Here is a 21,507-nt window from a genome sequence, read left to right on the forward strand (position 1 = left end):
AGGCTGCACTCGGGGGTTGGGGTCTCATACCCATGTGTGGAGGCTGCACTCGGGGGTTGGGGTCTCATACCCATGTGTGGAGGCTGCACTCAGGGGTGGGGGTCTTGTTATACTGTATCTGTGTATGGAGGCTGTGCTCGGGGGTTGGGGTCTCATACCCATGTGTGGAGGCTGCGCTCGGGGGTTGGGGTCTCATACCCATGTGTGGAGGCTGCACTCAGGGGTGGGGGTCTTGTTATACTGTATCTGTGTATGGAGGCTGTGCTCGGGGGTTGGGGTCTCGTACCCATGCGTGGAGGCTGCGCTCGGGGGTTGGGGTCTCGTACCCATGCGTGGAGGCTGCGCTCGGGGGTTGGGGTCTCGTACCCATGTGTGGAGGCTGCACTCGGGGGTTGGGGTCTCGTACCCATGTGTGGAGGCTGCACTCGGGGGTTGGGGTCTCATACCCATGTGTGGAGGCTGCACTCGGGGGTTGGGGTCTCATACCCATGTGTGGAGGCTGCACTCGGGGGTGGGGGTCTTGTTATACTGTATCTGTGTATGGAGGCTGTGCTCGGGGGTTGGGGTCTCATACCCATGTGTGGAGGCTGCGCTCGGGGGTTGGGGTCTCATACCCATGTGTGGAGGCTGCACTCAGGGGTGGGGGTCTTGTTATACTGTATCTGTGTATGGAGGCTGTGCTCGGGGGTTGGGGTCTCATACCCATGCGTGGAGGCTGTGCTCGGGGGTTGGGGTCTCATACCCATGCGTGGAGGCTGCACTCGGGGGTTGGGGTCTCGTACTAATGTGTGGAGGCTGCACTCGGGGGTTGGGGTCTCATACCCATGTGTGGAGGCTGCACTCAGGGGTGGGGGTCTTGTTATACTGTATCTGTGTATGGAGGCTGTACTCGGGGGTTGGGGTCTCATACCCATGCGTGGAGGCTGCACTCGGGGGTTGGGGTCTCATACCCATGCGTGGAGGCTGCACTCGGGGGTTGGGGTCTCATACCCATGTGTGGAGGCTGCACTCAGGGGTGGGGGTCTTGTTATACTGTATCTGTGTATGGAGGCTGTGCTCGGGGGTTGGGGTCTCATACCCATGCGTGGAGGCTGTGCTCGGGGGTTGGGGTCTCGTACCCATGCGTGGAGGCTGCACTCGGGGGTTGGGGTCTCATACCTATGTGTGGAGGCTGCACTCGGGGGTTGGGGTCTCATACCCATGTGTGGAGGCTGCACTCGGGGGTTGGGGTCTCATACCCATGTGTGGAGGCTGCACTCGGGGGTTGGGGTCTCATACCCATGTGTGGAGGCTGCACTCAGGGGTGGGGGTCTTGTTATACTGTATCTGTGTATGGAGGCTGTGCTCGGGGGTTGGGGTCTCATACCCATGTGTGGAGGCTGCGCTCGGGGGTTGGGGTCTCATACCCATGTGTGGAGGCTGCACTCAGGGGTGGGGGTCTTGTTATACTGTATCTGTGTATGGAGGCTGTGCTCGGGGGTTGGGGTCTCATACCCATGCGTGGAGGCTGTGCTCGGGGGTTGGGGTCTCGTACCCATGCGTGGAGGCTGCACTCGGGGGTTGGGGTCTCATACCCATGTGTGGAGGCTGCACTCGGGGGTTGGGGTCTCATACCCATGTGTGGAGGCTGCACTCGGGGGTTGGGGTCTCATACCCATGTGTGGAGGCTGCACTCGGGGGTTGGGGTCTCATACCCATGTGTGGAGGCTGCACTCAGGGGTGGGGGTCTTGTTATACTGTATCTGTGTATGGAGGCTGTGCTCGGGGGTTGGGGTCTCATACCCATGTGTGGAGGCTGCGCTCGGGGGTTGGGGTCTCATACCCATGTGTGGAGGCTGCACTCAGGGGTGGGGGTCTTGTTATACTGTATCTGTGTATGGAGGCTGTGCTCGGGGGTTGGGGTCTCATACCCATGCGTGGAGGCTGTGCTCGGGGGTTGGGGTCTCATACCCATGCGTGGAGGCTGCACTCGGGGGTTGGGGTCTCGTACTAATGTGTGGAGGCTGCACTCGGGGGTTGGGGTCTCATACCCATGTGTGGAGGCTGCACTCAGGGGTGGGGGTCTTGTTATACTGTATCTGTGTATGGAGGCTGTACTCGGGGGTTGGGGTCTCATACCCATGCGTGGAGGCTGCACTCGGGGGTTGGGGTCTCATACCCATGCGTGGAGGCTGCACTCGGGGGTTGGGGTCTCATACCCATGTGTGGAGGCTGCACTCAGGGGTGGGGGTCTTGTTATACTGTATCTGTGTATGGAGGCTGTGCTCGGGGGTTGGGGTCTCATACCCATGTGTGGAGGCTGCACTCGGGGGTTGGGGTCTCATACCCATGTGTGGAGGCTGCACTCAGGGGTGGGGGTCTTGTTATACTGTATCTGTGTATGGAGGCTGTGCTCGGGGGTTGGGGTCTCATACCCATGCGTGGAGGCTGTGCTCGGGGGTTGGGGTCTCATACCCATGCGTGGAGGCTGTGCTCGGGGGTTGGGGTCTCGTACCCATGCGTGGAGGCTGTACTCGGGGGTTGGGGTCTCGTACCCATGCGTGGAGGCTGCACTCGGGGGTTGGGGTCTCGTACTAATGTGTGGAGGCTGCACTCGGGGGTTGGGGTCTCATACCCATGTGTGGAGGCTGCACTCAGGGGTGGGGGTCTTGTTATACTGTATCTGTGTATGGAGGCTGTACTCGGGGGTTGGGGTCTCATACCCATGCGTGGAGGCTGCACTCGGGGGTTGGGGTCTCATACCCATGCGTGGAGGCTGCACTCGGGGGTTGGGGTCTCATACCCATGTGTGGAGGCTGCACTCAGGGGTGGGGTTCTTGTTATACTGTATCTGTGTATGGAGGCTGTGCTCGGGGGTTGGGGTCTCATACCCATGCGTGGAGGCTGTGCTCGGGGGTTGGGGTCTCATACCCATGCGTGGAGGCTGTGCTCGGGGGTTGGGGTCTCATACCCATGCGTGGAGGCTGTGCTCGGGGGTTGGGGTCTCGTACCCATGCGTGGAGGCTGTACTCGGGGGTTGGGGTCTCGTACCCATGCGTGGAGGCTGCACTCGGGGGTTGGGGTCTCATACCCATGTGTGGAGGCTGCACTCGGGGGTTGGGGTCTCATACTCATGTGTGGAGGCTGCACTCAGGGGTGGGGGTCTTGTTATACTGTATCTGTGTATGGAGGCTGTACTCGGGGGTTGGGGTCTCATACCCATGCGTGGAGGCTGCACTCGGGGCTTGGGGTCTCATACCCATGTGTGGAGGCTGCACTCGGGGGTTGGGGTCTCATACCCATGTGTGGAGGCTGCACTCAGGGGTGGGGGTCTTGTTATACTGTATCTGTGTATGGAGGCTGTGCTCGGGGGTTGGGGTCTCGTACCCATGCGTGGAGGCTGTACTCGGGGGTTGGGGTCTCGTACCCATGCGTGGAGGCTGTGCTCGGGGGTTGGGGTCTCATACCCATGCGTGGAGGCTGTGCTCGGGGGTTGGGGTCTCGTACCCATGCGTGGAGGCTGTACTCGGGGGTTGGGGTCTCGTACCCATGTGTGGAGGCTGCACTCGGGGGTTGGGGTCTCATACCCATGTGTGGAGGCTGCACTCGGGGGTTGGGGTCTCATACCCATGTGTGGAGGCTGCACTCAGGGGTGGGGGTCTTGTTATACTGTATCTGTGTATGGAGGCTGTGCTCGGGGGTTGGGGTCTCATACCCATGCGTGGAGGCTGTGCTCGGGGGTTGGGGTCTCATACCCATGCGTGGAGGCTGTACTCGGGGGTTGGGGTCTCGTACCCATGCGTGGAGGCTGCACTCGGGGGTTGGGGTCTCATACCCATGTGTGGAGGCTGCACTCGGGGGTTGGGGTCTCATACCCATGTGTGGAGGCTGCACTCGGGGGTTGGGGTCTTGTTATACTGTATCTGTGTATGGAGGCTGTGCTCGGGGGTTGGGGTCTCGTACCCATGCGTGGAGGCTGTACTCGGGGGTTGGGGTCTCGTACCCATGTGTGGAGGCTGTGCTCGGGGGTTGGGGTCTCGTACCCATGCGTGGAGGCTGTGCTCGGGGGTTGGGGTCTCATACCCATGCGTGGAGGCTGTGCTCGGGGGTTGGGGTCTCGTACCCATGCGTGGAGGCTGTACTCGGGGGTTGGGGTCTCGTACCCATGCGTGGAGGCTGCACTCGGGGGTTGGGGTCTCATACCCATGTGTGGAGGCTGCACTCGGGGGTTGGGGTCTCATACCCATGTGTGGAGGCTGCACTCAGGGGTGGGGGTCTTGTTATACTGTATCTGTGTATGGAGGCTGTGCTCGGGGGTTGGGGTCTCATACCCATGCGTGGAGGCTGTGCTCGGGGGTTGGGGTCTCATACCCATGCGTGGAGGCTGTGCTCGGGGGTTGGGGTCTCGTACCCATGCGTGGAGGCTGTACTCGGGGGTTGGGGTCTCGTACCCATGCGTGGAGGCTGCACTCGGGGGTTGGGGTCTCATACCCATGTGTGGAGGCTGCACTCGGGGGTTGGGGTCTCATACCCATGTGTGGAGGCTGCACTCAGGGGTGGGGGTCTTGTTATACTGTATCTGTGTATGGAGGCTGTACTCGGGGGTTGGGGTCTCCTACCCATGCGTGGAGGCTGCACTCGGGGGTTGGGATCTCATACCCATGTGTGGAGGCTGCACTCGGGGGTTGGGGTCTCATACCCATGTGTGGAGGCTGCACTCAGGGGTGGGGGTCTTGTTATACTGTATCTGTGTATGGAGGCTGTACTCGGGGGTTGGGGTCTCATACCCATGCGTGGAGGCTGCGCTCGGGGGTTGGGGTCTCATACCCATGCGTGGAGGCTGCACTCGGGGGTTGGGGTCTCGTACCCATGCGTGGAGGATGCACTCGGGGGTTGGGGTCTCATACCCATGTGTGGAGGCTGCACTCGGGGGTTGGGGTCTCATACCCATGTGTGGAGGCTGCACTCGGGGGTGGGGGTCTTGTTATACTGTATCTGTGTATGGAGGCTGTGCTCGGGGGTTGGGGTCTCGTACCCATGCGTGGAGGCTGTACTCGGGGGTTGGGGTCTCGTACCCATGCGTGGAGGCTGTGCTCGGGGGTTGGGGTCTCATACCTATGCGTGGAGGCTGTGCTCGGGGGTTGGGGTCTCATACCCATGCGTGGAGGCTGTGCTCGGGGGTTGGGGTCTCGTACCCATGCGTGGAGGCTGTACTCGGGGGTTGGGGTCTCGTACCCATGCGTGGAGGCTGCACTCGGGGGTTGGGGTCTCATACCCATGTGTGGAGGCTGCACTCGGGGGTTGGGGTCTCATACCCATGTGTGGAGGCTGCACTCGGGGGTTGGGGTCTCATGCCCATGTGTGGAGGCTGCACTCAGGGGTGGGGGTCTTGTTATACTGTATCTGTGTATGGAGGCTGTACTCGGGGGTTGGGGTCTCATACCCATGCGTGGAGGCTGTGCTCGGGGGTTGGGGTCTCATACCCATGCGTGGAGGCTGTGCTCGGGGGTTGGGGTCTCATACCCATGCGTGGAGGCTGTACTCGGGGGTTGGGGTCTCATACCCATGCGTGGAGGCTGCACTCGGGGGTTGGGGTCTCATACCCATGTGTGGAGGCTGCACTCAGGGGTGGGGGTCTTGTTATACTGTATCTGTGTATGGAGGCTGTACTCGGGGGTTGGGGTCTCATACCCATGCGTGGAGGCTGTACTCGGGGGTTGGGGTCTCATACCCATGCGTGGAGGCTGTACTCGGGGGTTGGGGTCTCATACCCATGCGTGGAGGCTGTGCTCGGGGGTTGGGGTCTCATACCCATGCGTGGAGGCTGTGCTCGGGGGTTGGGGTCTCATACCCATGCGTGGAGGCTGTACTCGGGGGTTGGGGTCTCATACCCATGCGTGGAGGCTGCACTCGGGGGTTGGGGTCTCATACCCATGTGTGGAGGCTGCACTCAGGGGTGGGGGTCTTGTTATACTGTATCTGTGTATGGAGGCTGTACTCGGGGGTTGGGGTCTCATACCCATGCGTGGAGGCTGTACTCGGGGGTTGGGGTCTCATACCCATGCGTGGAAGCTGTACTCGGGGGTTGGGGTCTCATACCCATGCGTGGAAGCTGTACTCGGGGGTTGGGGTCTCATACCCATGCGTGGAGGCTGTACTCGGGGGTTGGGGTCTCATACCCATGCGTGGAGGCTGCACTCGGGGGTTGGGGTCTCATACCCATGTGTGGAGGCTGCACTCAGGGGTGGGGGTCTTGTTATACTGTATCTGTGTATGGAGGCTGTACTCTGAGGGGGGTGTGGTGGTCTAATATAGACGTGTCTGTAGGCTGTACTCAGTGGAGGGGGGAGTCTTTTTCTATGCTCCCTGTGGGAGACTACTCGGGCATGGTGGATCTCGTTATACATTGGGGTGGGATTTTTTTTTTGTCCATCTAAGTGGAGGCTGTTTTGGGTTGTGTATTGGGTTTTGCTTAAGGTTAGAGTCTCACTATAATAGAAGGTAGAGCGTCTTATACTCCTGTATAGAGGTTGTGCTCGGGGGAGGAGGCTTATAATACTCCTGTATCGAGGTTGTGCTCGGGGGAGGAGGCTTATAATACTCCTGTATAGAGGTTGTGCTCGGGGGAGGAGGCTTATAATACTCCTGTATAGAGGTTGTGCTCGGGGGAGGAGGCTTATAATACTCCTGTATAGAGGTTGTGCTCGGGGGAGGAGGCTTATAATACTCCTGTATAGAGGTTGTGCTCGGGGGAGGAGGCTTATAATACTCCTGTATAGAGGTTGTGCTCGGGGGAGGAGGCTTATAATACTCCTGTATAGAGGTTGTGCTCGGGGGAGGAGGCTTATAATACTCCTGTATAGAGGTTGTGCTCGGGGGAGGAGGCTTATAATACTCCTGTATAGAGGTTGTGCTCAGGTTATATTTAGCGGTGAATCATTTTAATGTTCCTCTATAGCCCCCATATTATTTTACTTTGCCCATAGAGCCCCCCACGGTAGTTACTCCGCCCCCATAGTGCCCCCTGCAGATTTTCTCCTGCACGGAGTACACTTTCCCATTTCCAGGCGACTCTTATTTTTTATGACCATCTATTCGGAGACATGGAATTTTACAATATTATGGCTGTCTGCGGTCCATAAAGTCATTTTCTCTCCGTATAAAGGGTCATTTATTTTTATTTATTTTTTTTCTATTTTGTACCATTTTCTAGCTCCTTTTTAATATAGTATAAAGAATGGAGGTTTTATATGTTCTTGCTATGGTTATTGTAAAGATCTGAGGTTGTGGGTTGCCGGTTAATGATGCAACAATATTTTGTTAATCACATCCATGGTAATGCAGCAATTCCTGGTAAATGGCCAAAATACAGTTCTCTCAGTCCTTAAGTTCCCAACCTGGGGTCACTGGCTTTGTATCAGGCGATATTCAATGTCTCCCAACCTTTGGTTGGACCACAGATTTCGTATCTCCGGCCAGTAGTCTGTAGCCACAGTCCACCCTCCTCCAGATGACAGATAAAATGATTAGAAGCTTAGGTATCCAGCAGCAGCAGTCCTTCAAGAAAGTTTAAATCCAAACAACATATCCACAAGTGTAGCGCTTTTTTCCAGCTTAGTTGGTAACTGATCTCTAACACTCTGTAAGCCATCCATCCATCAGCTCCACAGCCATAGATCCTCTCCCTTCGGCGTCCTTCCACCCACTCCTCACTAAAACATGCCGCTTCTACCTCTCTGGGCTCAGCCCCCTCAAAGGTCAGATGTGATGACACCCTCCCCCTTAAGCATTTACTGTTAGCTGAAGCAATGAAGAATATTCCAGGAGCCTTCACCTGAGACTGCATGTAAGACCCCCTGTGGTGATGGCTCCAGGGTGTCTACAATCAACACTCACACAATGGGCCTTGTCGCTGTTTGGACAATGATTTAAGGCTCTTGAGATACTGATGAGATTACTGGAATGCTGAACAATTTACAAGTCAAATTAGTGTGCATAAACTGATGAGCAAGCCGAGCATTAATAAAACACAGCCAGCAATTCTCTAATAAAACACAATAGTAATATCGACGGAACCGGTGCTCCGTGCTGGAAAAGTCTCTTAGTCTTTAGTAAGTGGGCAGCTCTTCACAGTTATGCTCAGGAAAACAAGGTTTATGTTCCAAAGTGACTTCTTTTTCAGTTGCTTCATTAAACCACAAAATGTTTAGAGCCTCTCCTCCCCCCATGCCACTTCTGCTGTCCTTATCGCCCACGGTGCTGACTGTTTCCTCTTATATGGGGGGTAAGTGTGATTCTTACATTATCCAGTGCGCCTCCCTGCAGACCTCTGAAAATATTCCTAGCCCTTTTTAGTGAAAATCCATGTAATGTGAGCGGGAGGAGGGGGATGCTCTGCAGGATTACGGTCTTGTGCTGTGAGAGGGGAGGAGGTGCAGTCCAGGAAGAGGAATGATGGATTACAGCGCAGCTCGTTACATATCGTGGACGCAATCTACCGGGATCATGCAATTTATTGTCCGCTGCGTATAGTACCGCCACAGCTGCCTAGGTAAGCTCCGTTACAGTGTGTGCTCGTTACCTCTGCTCCTCCGGGGGTATAGATGCACCCTCAGTGCGTCCCTCGGCTAGTTTGGCGGCTGTTTGTGGGCTCCTTATCTCACATCAGGTAGCAGGGTATCTCTCTGGCATTTTCGGGTGCCCTCTGGCAGTGACCCCCCTTAGTTTCTTCTCTTGACAGAACCCCAAAACTAAAGGACAGATTGAGACGCTGCTCCAGGATGGGAAGAACAAGGAGCTGCGGGAGCGGCTGTGCTCCCGTATGTCGTTCGGCACGGCCGGGTTGCGCTCCGCCATGGGGGCCGGATTCTCCAGGATCAACGACCTGACCATCATCCAGACCACACAGGTGCGTGCGCGAGTCCTATTCACTGGCAGCAAGCAGAGATCTGCAGGTTTCATTGTCCGGCACTTCCCCGCCCGGTCTTGGTCGGTCTCCTCCTTTGTTTTCTGAGCATGATGAGAGTGGTAGTTTTGCAGCAGCTGGAGAAGTCAGTTGGTGCTGACATTGAGGGTAGTAGTACCAGGCGCGTTTGCTGTAGTGAGAGGTCACGCGTCCACGCCGGTGTTTCTCGCTCCGCACGTGCCGCCCGTCTTGTGCACGAGATTACACAATGTGGAGATCAGGATCTGTGCCTGGTCCGGGGCCGCTCTGTCCCCGCTCCGCGCCCGGCGCTGATAACAGCCGGCTTATATTTAGCATTTGACCTTCCGAGAGAAGCTGTGGGGGGCGAGCGGGGGGCACTGTGTGTACAGGGCTGAAGTCACTGATCCATGCAGGGAAGGAGCAGGCGATCAGTCGTTCCTTCCTGCTGGATCCGTTTCTGGTTCGTCTGCACCAACCTGGAGAATCTCTGCCGTCTTCTCCTCTCGGTTACACTATAACCCCGGAGAACCTCACAAATGTTTGCTTTGCCTCTAGAGGGCGCTGCAGAAACCCAGTAATGACGACGGGGTTGCAGCTTTTCTGTGCACCATCCTGTCACATGTCCACACCCAGGGCCCAATGCTATGTGGACCGGCAGGTCTTGAGCGGGCGGGCATGCGGGCCGGCTGGCAGGTCTGGGGTGGGCAGGCGGACGTGCGGGCCGGCCGACAGGTCTTGAGGGATGGGGGTGGGGGAGATAGAGGGTGGGTGTGGGCTGACAGGTCTGGGTCGGTAGGGCATGTGGGCCGGCAGGTCTTGGGTGGGGGGGTCATGCGGGCTGGACGGCAGGTCTTGTGGGGGGGAGGGTTGGGGGGGATGGAGGATGGGTGTGGTCCGACAGGTCTCGGGGCGGGAGGGCGTGGGGGCCGACAGGTCTCGGGGCGGGAGGGCGTGGGGGCCGACAGGTCTCGGGGCGGGAGGGCGTGGGGGCTGACAGGTCTCCGGGAGGGCGTGGGAGCCGGCAGGTCTCGGGGCGGGAGGGCGTGTGGGCCGGCAGGTCTAGGGGCATGGGGGCCAGGAGGGCGTGGGGGCCAGGAGGGCGTGGGGACTGGCAGGTCTTGAGGCGGGAGGGCGTGGGGGGCTGGCAGGTCTTGAGGCAGGAGGGCGTGGGGGGCCGGCAGGTCTTGAGGCAGGAGGGCGTGGGGGCCGGCAGGTCTCGGTGCTGATTAGTCTCTGTTCTCACAGGGAATGTTCCACTATCTAGAGAGAAGCTTCCCGGACCTGAAGCGTCGCGGTCTCGTCATCGGCTACGACACGCGGGGACAGACCAGCAGCAACTGCAGCAGCCAGAGGTGAGGGGGCCGGGGTGATCGTATCATGGCAAGCATCGCCTGTACCCCCCCATATACCACATTGCAGCACTGCATTACTTGTCTCATACTCCAGTCACCACCAGATCTGCAATCACTGTTCTGTTAGCCGAGTGCAGCTCTGGATCAGTAGCTGGTAAGAGAAAATAAGCATTTGCTAGTCTGCAATCCATCTCCGGTCTCATTAAGCTGCTGCTCTGTCCATCCCCCATGCTTTACACTGCGTCACTTCTCTGACTGCAGTCTCCATTCAGGTGCATGTACTGTGTATGCGAGGACTGACGTTTGCCGTGACCTCCTCTGTTTCAGACTGGCCAAGCTGGCGGCGGCGGCGCTCCTCAGCCGGGGGGTGCAGGTCTACCTCTTCTCCAGATACGTCCCCACGCCGTTTGTGGTAAGTGCTGCCCCTGATCTGGATGGCGCTCAGCCCGACCCCCGCGATTGTGCAGCTTCATTGTGAGTAATGGCCGCCCTCTCCCCCCACAGCCGTACGCCGTCCAGAAGCTGCGAGCCGTGGCCGGAGTGATGGTCACAGCGTCTCACAACCGCAAGGAGGACAACGGGTACAAGGTGAGGAGTACAACCCCCAACATGTGCAACTACTGCACAGAGATCACAGGAGCGTCTGCTGAAGGGTGCAGTCAGTTAGGTCTCCTACTCCAATCATACTCAGAGCTGCATTTATAGTTGTCTCTTACATCCAGAGCTGCATTCAGTCATGTCTCCTACTCCAGTCACATCCAGAGCTGCATTTACTGTTGTTTCCTACTACAGTCACATCCAGAGCTAGTTGCATCTATTACTCCAGTCCCATCCAGAGCTGCATTCACAGTCATGTCTTATACTCCAGTCCCATCCAGAGCTGCATTCACAGTCATGTCTTATACTCCAATCCCATCCAGAGCTGCATTCACAGTCATGTCTTATACTCCAGTCCCATCCAGAGCTGCATTCACAGTCATGTCTTCTCCTCCAGTCACACCCAGAGCTTGTGTCTCTTACTCCAGTCCCATCCGGAGCTGCATTCACAGTCATGTCTTATACTCCAATCCCATCCAGAGCTGCATTCACAGTCATGTCTTATACTCCAGTCCCATCCGGAGCTGCATTCACAGTCATGTCTTATACTCCAGTCCCGTCCAGAGCTGCATTCACAGTTGTTTCCTACTACAGTCACATCCAGACCTAGTTGCGTCTATTACGCCAGTCACTCAGTCCCTGAGGCCTGGAGTCTGTCCGGATGGATTCGATTCTGTACCCGATCGCAACTGAAGCTGAGAACCTGCAGAACACGATTGTAGGGAGGGATCCTCTGACCTCGGCCCCCCGCAGACAGCGGCATTGCATAGGGAGCCGCGTCTGTCCACACTCCCATCGGTGCGCCCGTGATGTGATCACCAATAGGTGGCTCTGACAGCTGGGGGGTCTGCTGAAGACCCCTGTGCCGGTCACTACAGTCCTCCTGTGAACAGATGGTGATTTTCTCTATACACAGCTGTGCTGAAGCCCCGCTATATACAGCATGAGCGATCGGATGATCATATCGTGAAGACCCCTAAGAGGACTATTAATAACTGAAATAAGTGGGGGAAAAAAAAAAACGTTTTTAAAAATATGAACAAACACAAGTTCAAATCGCCCCCTTTTGCCCCATTAAAAATAAAACCCCCAAAAAATAAAGAATACACACATTTGTCCGATCTATCAAAATATAAACTGAATTAATCCGATCGGTAAATGGCGTAGCGAAAAATAAAATTGAAACGCCAGAATTAGGTTTTTTGGCCGCCGCAACATTGCAATGAAAATATCTTATCTACTGAAAATGATTAAAATAAAAGCGTCAGCTCAGGGTGCAAAAATGAAGCCCTCACCCGACCCCCGGACCCCGAAAAATGAAAACACTTGGAAAATGACGACACTAAATATTCATTTATTTTTTACGAAATTTTTTTTTTTTTTTTCACCACTTTAATAAAAGACAAACTATACATGTTTGGTGTCTGCGTCCTCGTACTGATCCGGAGAATCTTATTGTCGGGTCAGTTTTACCCTATAGTGAACGAGGTAAATAAGATAACCCAAAAAACAATTGTGAAATTGCACTTTTTTTTTTTTTTGCAAATATGTCTTAGTCCGGGGCTGCACATCTATAGCTCGAGGAGCATTTTATGTAGTGTAAGGGGTGTTCACTAGAATATTGGGAAAGTCTTGGCACCCCACTCATTGACACTTTGGGGGCTGATGGTAGTGGGGTCCTCACACCTCCTGTGTCGGAGCCTGTTCCAGCGGTTATCATGGGCCGAGTTCATCCCCCCCCGTGTCGTCCCTCTGTCCTGACCGAGTGCAGCATGTACAGGCGCGCCTCCATTGTGAAACTTTTTTTTTTATTATCTGGGCGACGCAGCTCTTCTTCAAACTCCCGAAAAGTCTTAAACTGATTATTACTAAAAAAAAAAAAAAAGTTGTCATCGCCCGGAGGCAGCGGAATGAAGCAGCCAGATCACGGAAGCTCGGGCAGGACGCAGCACGGCCGGGATCGAGGCGGAGGCAACACAAAATACTGACCGCACCGCCGCAGGGACCGCAGACTCCAAAGTCACAGGCCAACCTTCATATTTATTAGAAATATGTCTACAACTGAGCAAGTTTTCCCTTGTCATTAAATATAATTATGAAAACTTTTCATATGGAAACAAACTTAAAGGGGTTGTGCCACGAACAAAGTACATGTTACTTACATATTATTCCAATATCTTATTATAAGATGTATTATGTAAGCGCAGTAAAAAGCACAACGCGCAATGGCCTAATTTCTATATGTAATAACAAAGGATAAAAAACCGTGAATAATACAGATAATAAAGTATGATGCAAACAAAAGTGCCCCCATAAATAGTATGCTACCCCCACAGTGAATTCCTCCACACGCACGGTATGTTAACCCTACTGTACCCCCTCTCCCTCAATCTCCCCGACAAAGGGTGACCCCATCACAGTATGATTCTCCAACTATAATCGCCACATAGTCCTCCATACAGTATAATGGCCCCCACATAGTCCTCCATACAGTATAATGGGCCCCACATAGTCCTCCATACAGTATAATGGCCCCACATAGGCCTCCATACAGTATAATGGCCCCACATAGGCCTCCATACAGTATAATGGCCCCACATAGCCCTCCATACGGTATAATGGCCCCATATAGTCCTCCATACGGTATAATGGGCCCACGTAGTCCTCCATACGGTATAATGGCCCCACGTAGTCCTCCATACGGTATAATGGCCCCACATAGTCCTCCATACAGTATAATGGGCCCCCACATAGTCCTCTATACAGTATAATGGGCCCCACATAGTCCTCCATACAGTATAATGGCTCCACATACTCCTCCATACAGTATAATGGGCCCACATAGTGCTCCATACGGTATAATGGCCCCACGTAGTCCTCCATACAGTATAATGGCCCCACGTAGTCCTCCATACAGTATAATGGGCCCCCACATAGTCCTCTATACAGTATAATGGGCCCCACATAGTCCTCCATACAGTATAATGGCTCCACATACTCCTCCATACAGTATAATGGGCTCCACATAGTGCTCCATACAGTATAATGGGCCCACATAGTGCTCCATACAGTATAATGGGCCCACATAGTCCTCCATACAGTATAATGGCTCCACATACTCCTCCATACAGTATAATGGCTCCACATACTCCTCCATACAGTATAATGGCCTCACATAGTCCTCCATACAGTATAATGGGCCCCACATAGTCCTCCATACAGTATAATGGCCCCACATAGTCCTCCATACAGTATAATGGCCCCACATAGTCCTCCATACAGTATAATGGGCCCCACATAGTCCTCCATACAGTATAATGGGCCCCACATAGTCCTCCATACAGTATAATGGGCCCCACATAGTCCTCCATACAGTATAATGGGCCCCACATAGTCCTCCATACAGTATAATGGGCCCCACATAGTCCTCCATACAGTATAATGGGCCCCACATAGTCCTCCATACAGTATAATGGGCCCCACATAGTCCTCCATACAGTATAATGGGCCCCACATAGTCCTCCATACGGTATAATGGGCCCCACATAGTCCTCCATACGGTATAATGGGCCCCACATAGTCCTCCATACGGTATAATGGGCCCCACATAGTCCTCCATACGGTATAATGGGCCCACATAGTCCTCCATACGGTATAATGGCCCCACATAGTCCTCCATACGGTATAATGGCCCCACATAGTCCTCCATACAGTATAATGGGCCCCCACATAGTCCTCTATACAGTATAATGGGCCCCACATACTCCTCCATACAGTATAATGGGCTCCACATAGTGCTCCATACAGTATAATGGGCCCACATAGTGCTCCATACGGTATAATGGCCCCACGTAGTCCTCCATACAGTATTATGGCCCCACGTAGTCCTCCATACAGTATAATGGGCCCCCACGTAGTCCTCTATACAGTATAATGGGCCCCACATAGTCCTCCATACAGTATAATGGCTCCACATACTCCTCCATACAGTATAATGGGCTCCACATAGTGCTCCATACAGTATAATGGGCCCACATAGTGCTCCATACAGTATAATGGGCCCACATAGTCCTCCATACAGTATAATGGCTCCACATACTCCTCCATACAGTATAATGGCCTCACATAGTCCTCCATACAGTATAATGGGCCCCACATAGTCCTCCATACAGTATAATGGCCCCACATAGTCCTCCATACAGTATAATGGCCCCACATAGTCCTCCATACAGTATAATGGGCCCCACATAGTCCTCCATACAGTATAATGGGCCCCACATAGTCCTCCATACAGTATAATGGGCCCCACATAGTCCTCCATACAGTATAATGGGCCCCACATAGTCCTCCATACAGTATAATGGGCCCCACATAGTCCTCCATACAGTATAATGGCCCCACATAGTCCTCCATACAGTATAATGGCCCCACATAGTCCTCCATACAGTATAATGGGCCCCACATAGTCCTCCATACAGTATAATGGGCCCCACATAGTCCTCCATACAGTATAATGGGCCCCACATAGTCCTCCATACAGTATAATGGCGTTTGCCCTTTCTGTGCTCCGGTCTCAGTTGTGTCCTCTGATCCTCCTCACACCTCGGTACAGCGGCCCGTTGTAGTGTCAGACCCGGGGGCGGTGATGGGAGCTGCGGTGTCGGTACAGCGGCCCGTTGTAGTGTCAGACCCGGGGGCGGTGATGGGAGCTGCGGTGTCGGTACAGCGGCCCGTTGTAGTGTCAGACCCGGGGGCGGTGATGGGAGCTGCGGTGTCGGTACAGCGGCCCGTTGTAGTGTCAGACCCGGGGGCGGTGATGGGAGCTGCGGTGTCGGTACAGCGGCCCGTTGTAGTGTCAGACCCGGGGGCGGTGATGGGAGCTGCGGTGTCGGTACAGCGGCCCGTTGTAGTGTCAGACCCGGGGGCGGTGATGGGAGCTGCGGTGTCGGTACAGCGGCCCGTTGTAGTGTCAGACCCGGGGGCGGTGATGGGAGCTGCGGTGTCGGCTGTTGCTCCTTTCTCCATCATTGCGTTGAACTCTATGGGCGTCCAGGATGCGATACTGGTGGGTGACCCGGCCCTGATATCCTCCCCCCAGAGTGTGACCTGTGCCCTATAGCCTCTCCGTGCGAGTCCGCAGATACCAGACATTTATAGGTTTTATTTTATTTAAGTGGTGAAAAAAAATTCCCAAATTTGTAAAAATATCTTGTCGGCGTTTTCCGTCTTTGGGTCGGGTGGGGGCTTATTTTTTTTGCTCCCTATTTGGTGTTTTTATCGATGCCACCTCGGGGTAGATCCGCCTCTTTCATCGCCTCTTATTACATTTTTTTTTGTATTGTTGCGGCGTCCGAAAAAACGTAATTTTGGTGTTTTGATTCTTTTTTCTTATTAAGCTTTTTACTAATCTGATTTATTTATTTTATATTTTGATCAAACTTTTGCAAACGCAGCGATGCCAAATATGTTTGTTTTTTTTTGTTTTTAAATTTGTATTAATTTTTAATCGGGGGGAAAAGGGCGGTGATTTCAACTTAGATTTTTATTTATTTTCTTTTTTTTCCACATTTTTGTTGTATTTTAGTCCCTTTAGGGGACTTGAATTTGTGATTGTCCGATCACTTGTGCTGTACACAGCAGAGCATCAGCACCTGTCATTCACAGTCATGTCATCTACTCCAGTCACATCCACAGCTGCATTCACAGTCATGTCATCTACTCCAGTCACATCCACAGCTGCATTCAGTCATGTCATCTACTCCAGTCACATCCACAGCTGCATTCACAGTCATGTCATCTACTCCAGTCACATCCACAGCTGCATTCAGTCATGTCATCTACTCCAGTCACATCCACAGCTGCATTCAGTCATGTCATCTACTCCAGTCCCATCCACAGCTGCATTCAGTCATGTCATCTACTCCAGTCACATCCACAGCTGCATTCACAGTCATGTCATCTACTCCAGTCACATCCACAGCTGCATTCAGTCATGTCATCTACTCCAGTCCCATCCACAGCTGCATTCACAGTCATGTCATCTACTCCAGTCCCATCCACAGCTGCATTCACAGTCATGTCATCTACTCCAGTCCCATCCACAGCTGCATTCAGTCATGTCATCTACTCCAGTCCCATCCACAGCTGCATTCAGTCATGTCATCTACTCCAGTCCCATCCACAGCTGCATTCACAGTCATGTCATCTACTCCAGTCACATCCACAGCTGCATTCAGTCATGTCATCTACTCCAGTCACATCCACAGCTGCATTCAGTCATGTCATATACTCCAGTCACATCCACAGCTGCATTCACAGTCATGTCTTATACTCCAGTCACATCCACAGCTGCATTCAGTCATGTCTTATACTCCAGTCACATCCACAGCTGCATTCAGTCATGTCTTATACTCCACTCACATCCACAACTGCATTGTCATGTCTTATACTCCACTCACATCCACAGCTGCATTCAGTCGTGTCATCTACTCCACTCACATCCAGAGCTGCATTCACAGTCATGTCATCTACTCCAGTCACATTCACAGCTGCATTCACAGTCATGTCATCTACTCCAGTCACATCCACAGCTGCATTCACAGTCATGTCATCTACTCCAGTCACATCTACAGCTGCATTCACAGTCATGTCATCTACTCCAGTCACATCCGGAGCTGCATTCACAGTCATGTCATCTACTCCAGTCCCATCCACAGCTGCATTCACAGTCATGTCATCTACTCCAGTCACATCTACAGCTGCATTCAGTCATGTCATCTACTCCAGTCACATCCGGAGCTGCATTCACAGTCATGTCATCTACTCCAGTCACATCCGGAGCTGCATTCACAGTCATGTCATCTACTCCAGTCACATCCGGAGCTGCATTCACAGTCATGTCATCTACTCCAGTCCCATCCACAGCTGCATTCACAGTCATGTCATCTACTCCAGTCACATCCACAGCTGCATTCAGTCATGTCTTATACTCCACTCACATCCACAGCTGCATTCACAGTCATGTCATCTACTCCACTCACATCCACAGCTGCATTCACAGTCATGTCATCTACTCCAGTCATGTCATCTACTCCAGTCATGTCATCTACTCCAGTCATGTCATCTACTCCAGTCATGTCATCTACTCCAGTCATGTCATCTACTCCAGTCACATTCACAGCTGCATTCACAGTCATGTCATCTACTCCAGTCACATCCACAGCTGCATTCACAGTCATGTCTTATACTCCAGTCACATCCACAGCTGCATTCAGTCATGTCTTATACTCCACTCACATCCACAGCTGCATTCAGTCATGTCTTATACTCCAGTCACATCCACAGCTGCATTCAGTCATGTCTTATACTCCAGTCACATCCGGAGCTGCATTCACAGTCATGTCATCTACTCCAGTCACATCCACAGCTGCATTCACAGTCATGTCATCTTCTCCAGTCACATCCACAGCTGCATTCAGTCATGTCTTATACTCCACTCACATCCACAGCTGCATTCACAGTCATGTCATCTACTCCAGTCCCATCCACAGCTGCATTCAGTCATGTCATCTACTCCACTCACATCCACAGCTGCATTCACAGTCATGTCCTCTACTCCACTCACATCCACAGCTGCATTCACAGTCATGTCATCTACTCCAGTCACATCCACAGCTGCATTCAGTCATGTCATCTACTCCAGTCACATCCACAGCTGCATTCACAGTCATGTCATCTACTCCAGTCACATCCACAGCTGCATTCAGTCATGTCATCTACTCCAGTCACATCCACAGCTGCATTCAGTCATGTCATCTACTCCAGTCCCATCCACAGCTGCATTCAGTCATGTCATCTACTCCAGTCACATCCACAGCTGCATTCACAGTCATGTCATCTACTCCAGTCACATCTACAGCTGCATTCAGTCATGTCATCTACTCCAGTCCCATCCACAGCTGCATTCACAGTCATGTCATCTACTCCAGTCCCATCCACAGCTGCATTCAGTCATGTCATCTACTCCAGTCACATCCACAGCTGCATTCAGTCATGTCATATACTCCAGTCACATCCACAGCTGCATTCACAGTCATGTCTTATACTCCAGTCACATCCACAGCTGCATTCAGTCATGTCTTATACTCCAGTCACATCCACAGCTGCATTCAGTCATGTCTTATACTCCAGTCACATCCACAACTGCATTGTCATGTCTTATACTCCACTCACATCCACAGCTGCATTCAGTCGTGTCATCTACTCCACTCACATCCAGAGCTGCATTCACAGTCATGTCATCTACTCCAGTCACATTCACAGCTGCATTCACAGTCATGTCATCTACTCCAGTCACATCCACAGCTGCATTCACAGTCATGTCATCTACTCCAGTCACATCTACAGCTGCATTCACAGTCATGTCATCTACTCCAGTCACATCCGGAGCTGCATTCACAGTCATGTCATCTACTCCAGTCCCATCCACAGCTGCATTCACAGTCATGTCATCTACTCCAGTCACATCTACAGCTGCATTCAGTCATGTCATCTACTCCAGTCACATCCGGAGCTGCATTCACAGTCATGTCATCTACTCCAGTCACATCCGGAGCTGCATTCACAGTCATGTCATCTACTCCAGTCACATCCGGAGCTGCATTCACAGTCATGTCATCTACTCCAGTCCCATCCACAGCTGCATTCACAGTCATGTCATCTACTCCAGTCACATCCACAGCTGCATTCAGTCATGTCTTATACTCCACTCACATCCACAGCTGCATTCACAGTCATGTCATCTACTCCACTCACATCCACAGCTGCATTCACAGTCATGTCATCTACTCCAGTCATGTCATCTACTCCAGTCATGTCATCTACTCCAGTCATGTCATCTACTCCAGTCATGTCATCTACTCCAGTCATGTCATCTACTCCAGTCATGTCATCTACTCCAGTCACATTCACAGCTGCATTCACAGTCATGTCATCTACTCCAGTCACATCCACAGCTGCATTCACAGTCATGTCTTATACTCCAGTCACATCCACAGCTGCATTCAGTCATGTCTTATACTCCACTCACATCCACAGCTGCATTCAGTCATGTCTTATACTCCAGTCACATCCACAGCTGCATTCAGTCATGTCTTATACTCCAGTCACATCCGGAGCTGCATTCACAGTCATGTCATCTACTCCAGTCACATCCACAGCTGCATTCACAGTCATGTCATCTTCTCCAGTCACATCCACAGCTGCATTCAGTCATGTCATCTACTCCAGTCACATCCACAGCTGCATTCAGTCATGTCATCTACTCCAGTCCCATCCACAGCTGCATTCAGTCATGTCATCTACTCCACTCACATCCACAGCTGCATTCACAGTCATGTCCTCTACTCCACTCACATCCACAGCTGCATTCAGTCATGTCATCTACTCCAGTCCCATCCACAGGTGCATTTAGTCATGTCATCTATTCCACTCACATCCACAGCTGCATTCACAGTTGTCATCTACTCCAGTCATATCCACAGCTGCATTCACAGTTGTGTCATCTACTCCAGTCACATCCACAGCTGCATTCAGTCATGTCATCTACTCCAGTCACATCCACAGCTGCATTCAGTCATGTCTTATACTCCAGTCACACCCACAGCTTCATTCAGTCATGTCATCTACTCCACTCACATCCACAGCTGCATTGTCATGTCATCTACTCCACTCACATCCACAGCTGCATTGTCATGTCATCTACTCCACTCACATCCACAGCTGCATTGTCATGTCATTACTCCACTCACATCCACAGCTGCATTGTCATGTCATCTACTCCACTCACATCCACAGCTGCATTCAGTCGTGTCATCTACTCCAGTCACATCCACAGCTGCATTCACAGTCGTGTCATCTACTCTAGTCGCATCCACAGCTGCATTCACAGGCGTACAGTGAAGGAAATAATTATTTGATCCCTTGCTGTTTTTGTAAGTTTGCCCACTGACAAAGACATGAACAGTCTATAATTTTAAGGGTAGGTTCATTTTAACATTGAGATATAGAATATCCAAAAAAAATCAAGAAAATCACATTGTATAAATTTATATAAATGTATTTTCATTTTGCAGTTAGAAATAAGTATTTGATCCCTCTGGCAAACACTTAATACTTGTTGGCAAGCACAGCAGTCAGACGTTGTTTGTAGTTGATGATGAGGGTTGCGCACATGTCAGGAGGAGTTTTGGTCCACTCCTCTTTGCAGATCATCTCTAAATCATTAAGATTTTGAGGCTGTCGCTTGGCAACTCGGAGCTTCAAATCCCTCCATAAGTTTTCTATGGGATTAAGGTCTGGAGACCGGCTAGGCCACTCCTTAATGTGCTTCTTTTTGAGCCACTCCTTTGTTGCCTTGGCTGTATGTTTTGGGTCATTGTCTTGCTGGAAGACCCAGCCATGACCCATCTTCAATGCTCTTACTGAAGGAAGGAGGTTGTTGGCCAAAATCTCTCGATACATGACCCCATCCATCTTCCCTTGAGTACGGTTCAGTCGTCATGTCCCCTTTGCAGAAAAGCATCCCCAAAGTATAATGCTTCCCCCACCATGCTTCACGGTTGGGACGATGTTCTTAGGGTTGTACTCATCTTT

The 21,507-nt window shown here is 52.5% G+C and overlaps 1 protein-coding gene across 1 annotated transcript in view; it reads left to right on the plus strand.

The window, feature by feature from the left end:
* Positions 1-21,507, plus strand: part of PGM2L1 (phosphoglucomutase 2 like 1) — a 40,622-nt gene that overhangs the window by 7,603 nt on the left and 11,512 nt on the right. Inside the window, exons 2-5 of the mRNA XM_073661071.1 lie at positions 8,720-8,887; positions 10,151-10,257; positions 10,585-10,669; positions 10,762-10,845. Of these exons, the coding sequence (XP_073517172.1) occupies positions 8,720-8,887; positions 10,151-10,257; positions 10,585-10,669; positions 10,762-10,845 (444 nt within the window). The remainder of the gene's footprint in view (positions 1-8,719; positions 8,888-10,150; positions 10,258-10,584; positions 10,670-10,761; positions 10,846-21,507) is intronic.

The sequence above is a fragment of the Phyllobates terribilis genome, unplaced genomic scaffold (genome assembly GCF_046119375.1).
Source record: "Phyllobates terribilis strain yellow unplaced genomic scaffold, ASM4611937v1 Scaffold_2__4_contigs__length_985480577, whole genome shotgun sequence".
In the NCBI taxonomy this organism is placed as follows: Eukaryota; Metazoa; Chordata; class Amphibia; order Anura; family Dendrobatidae; genus Phyllobates; species Phyllobates terribilis.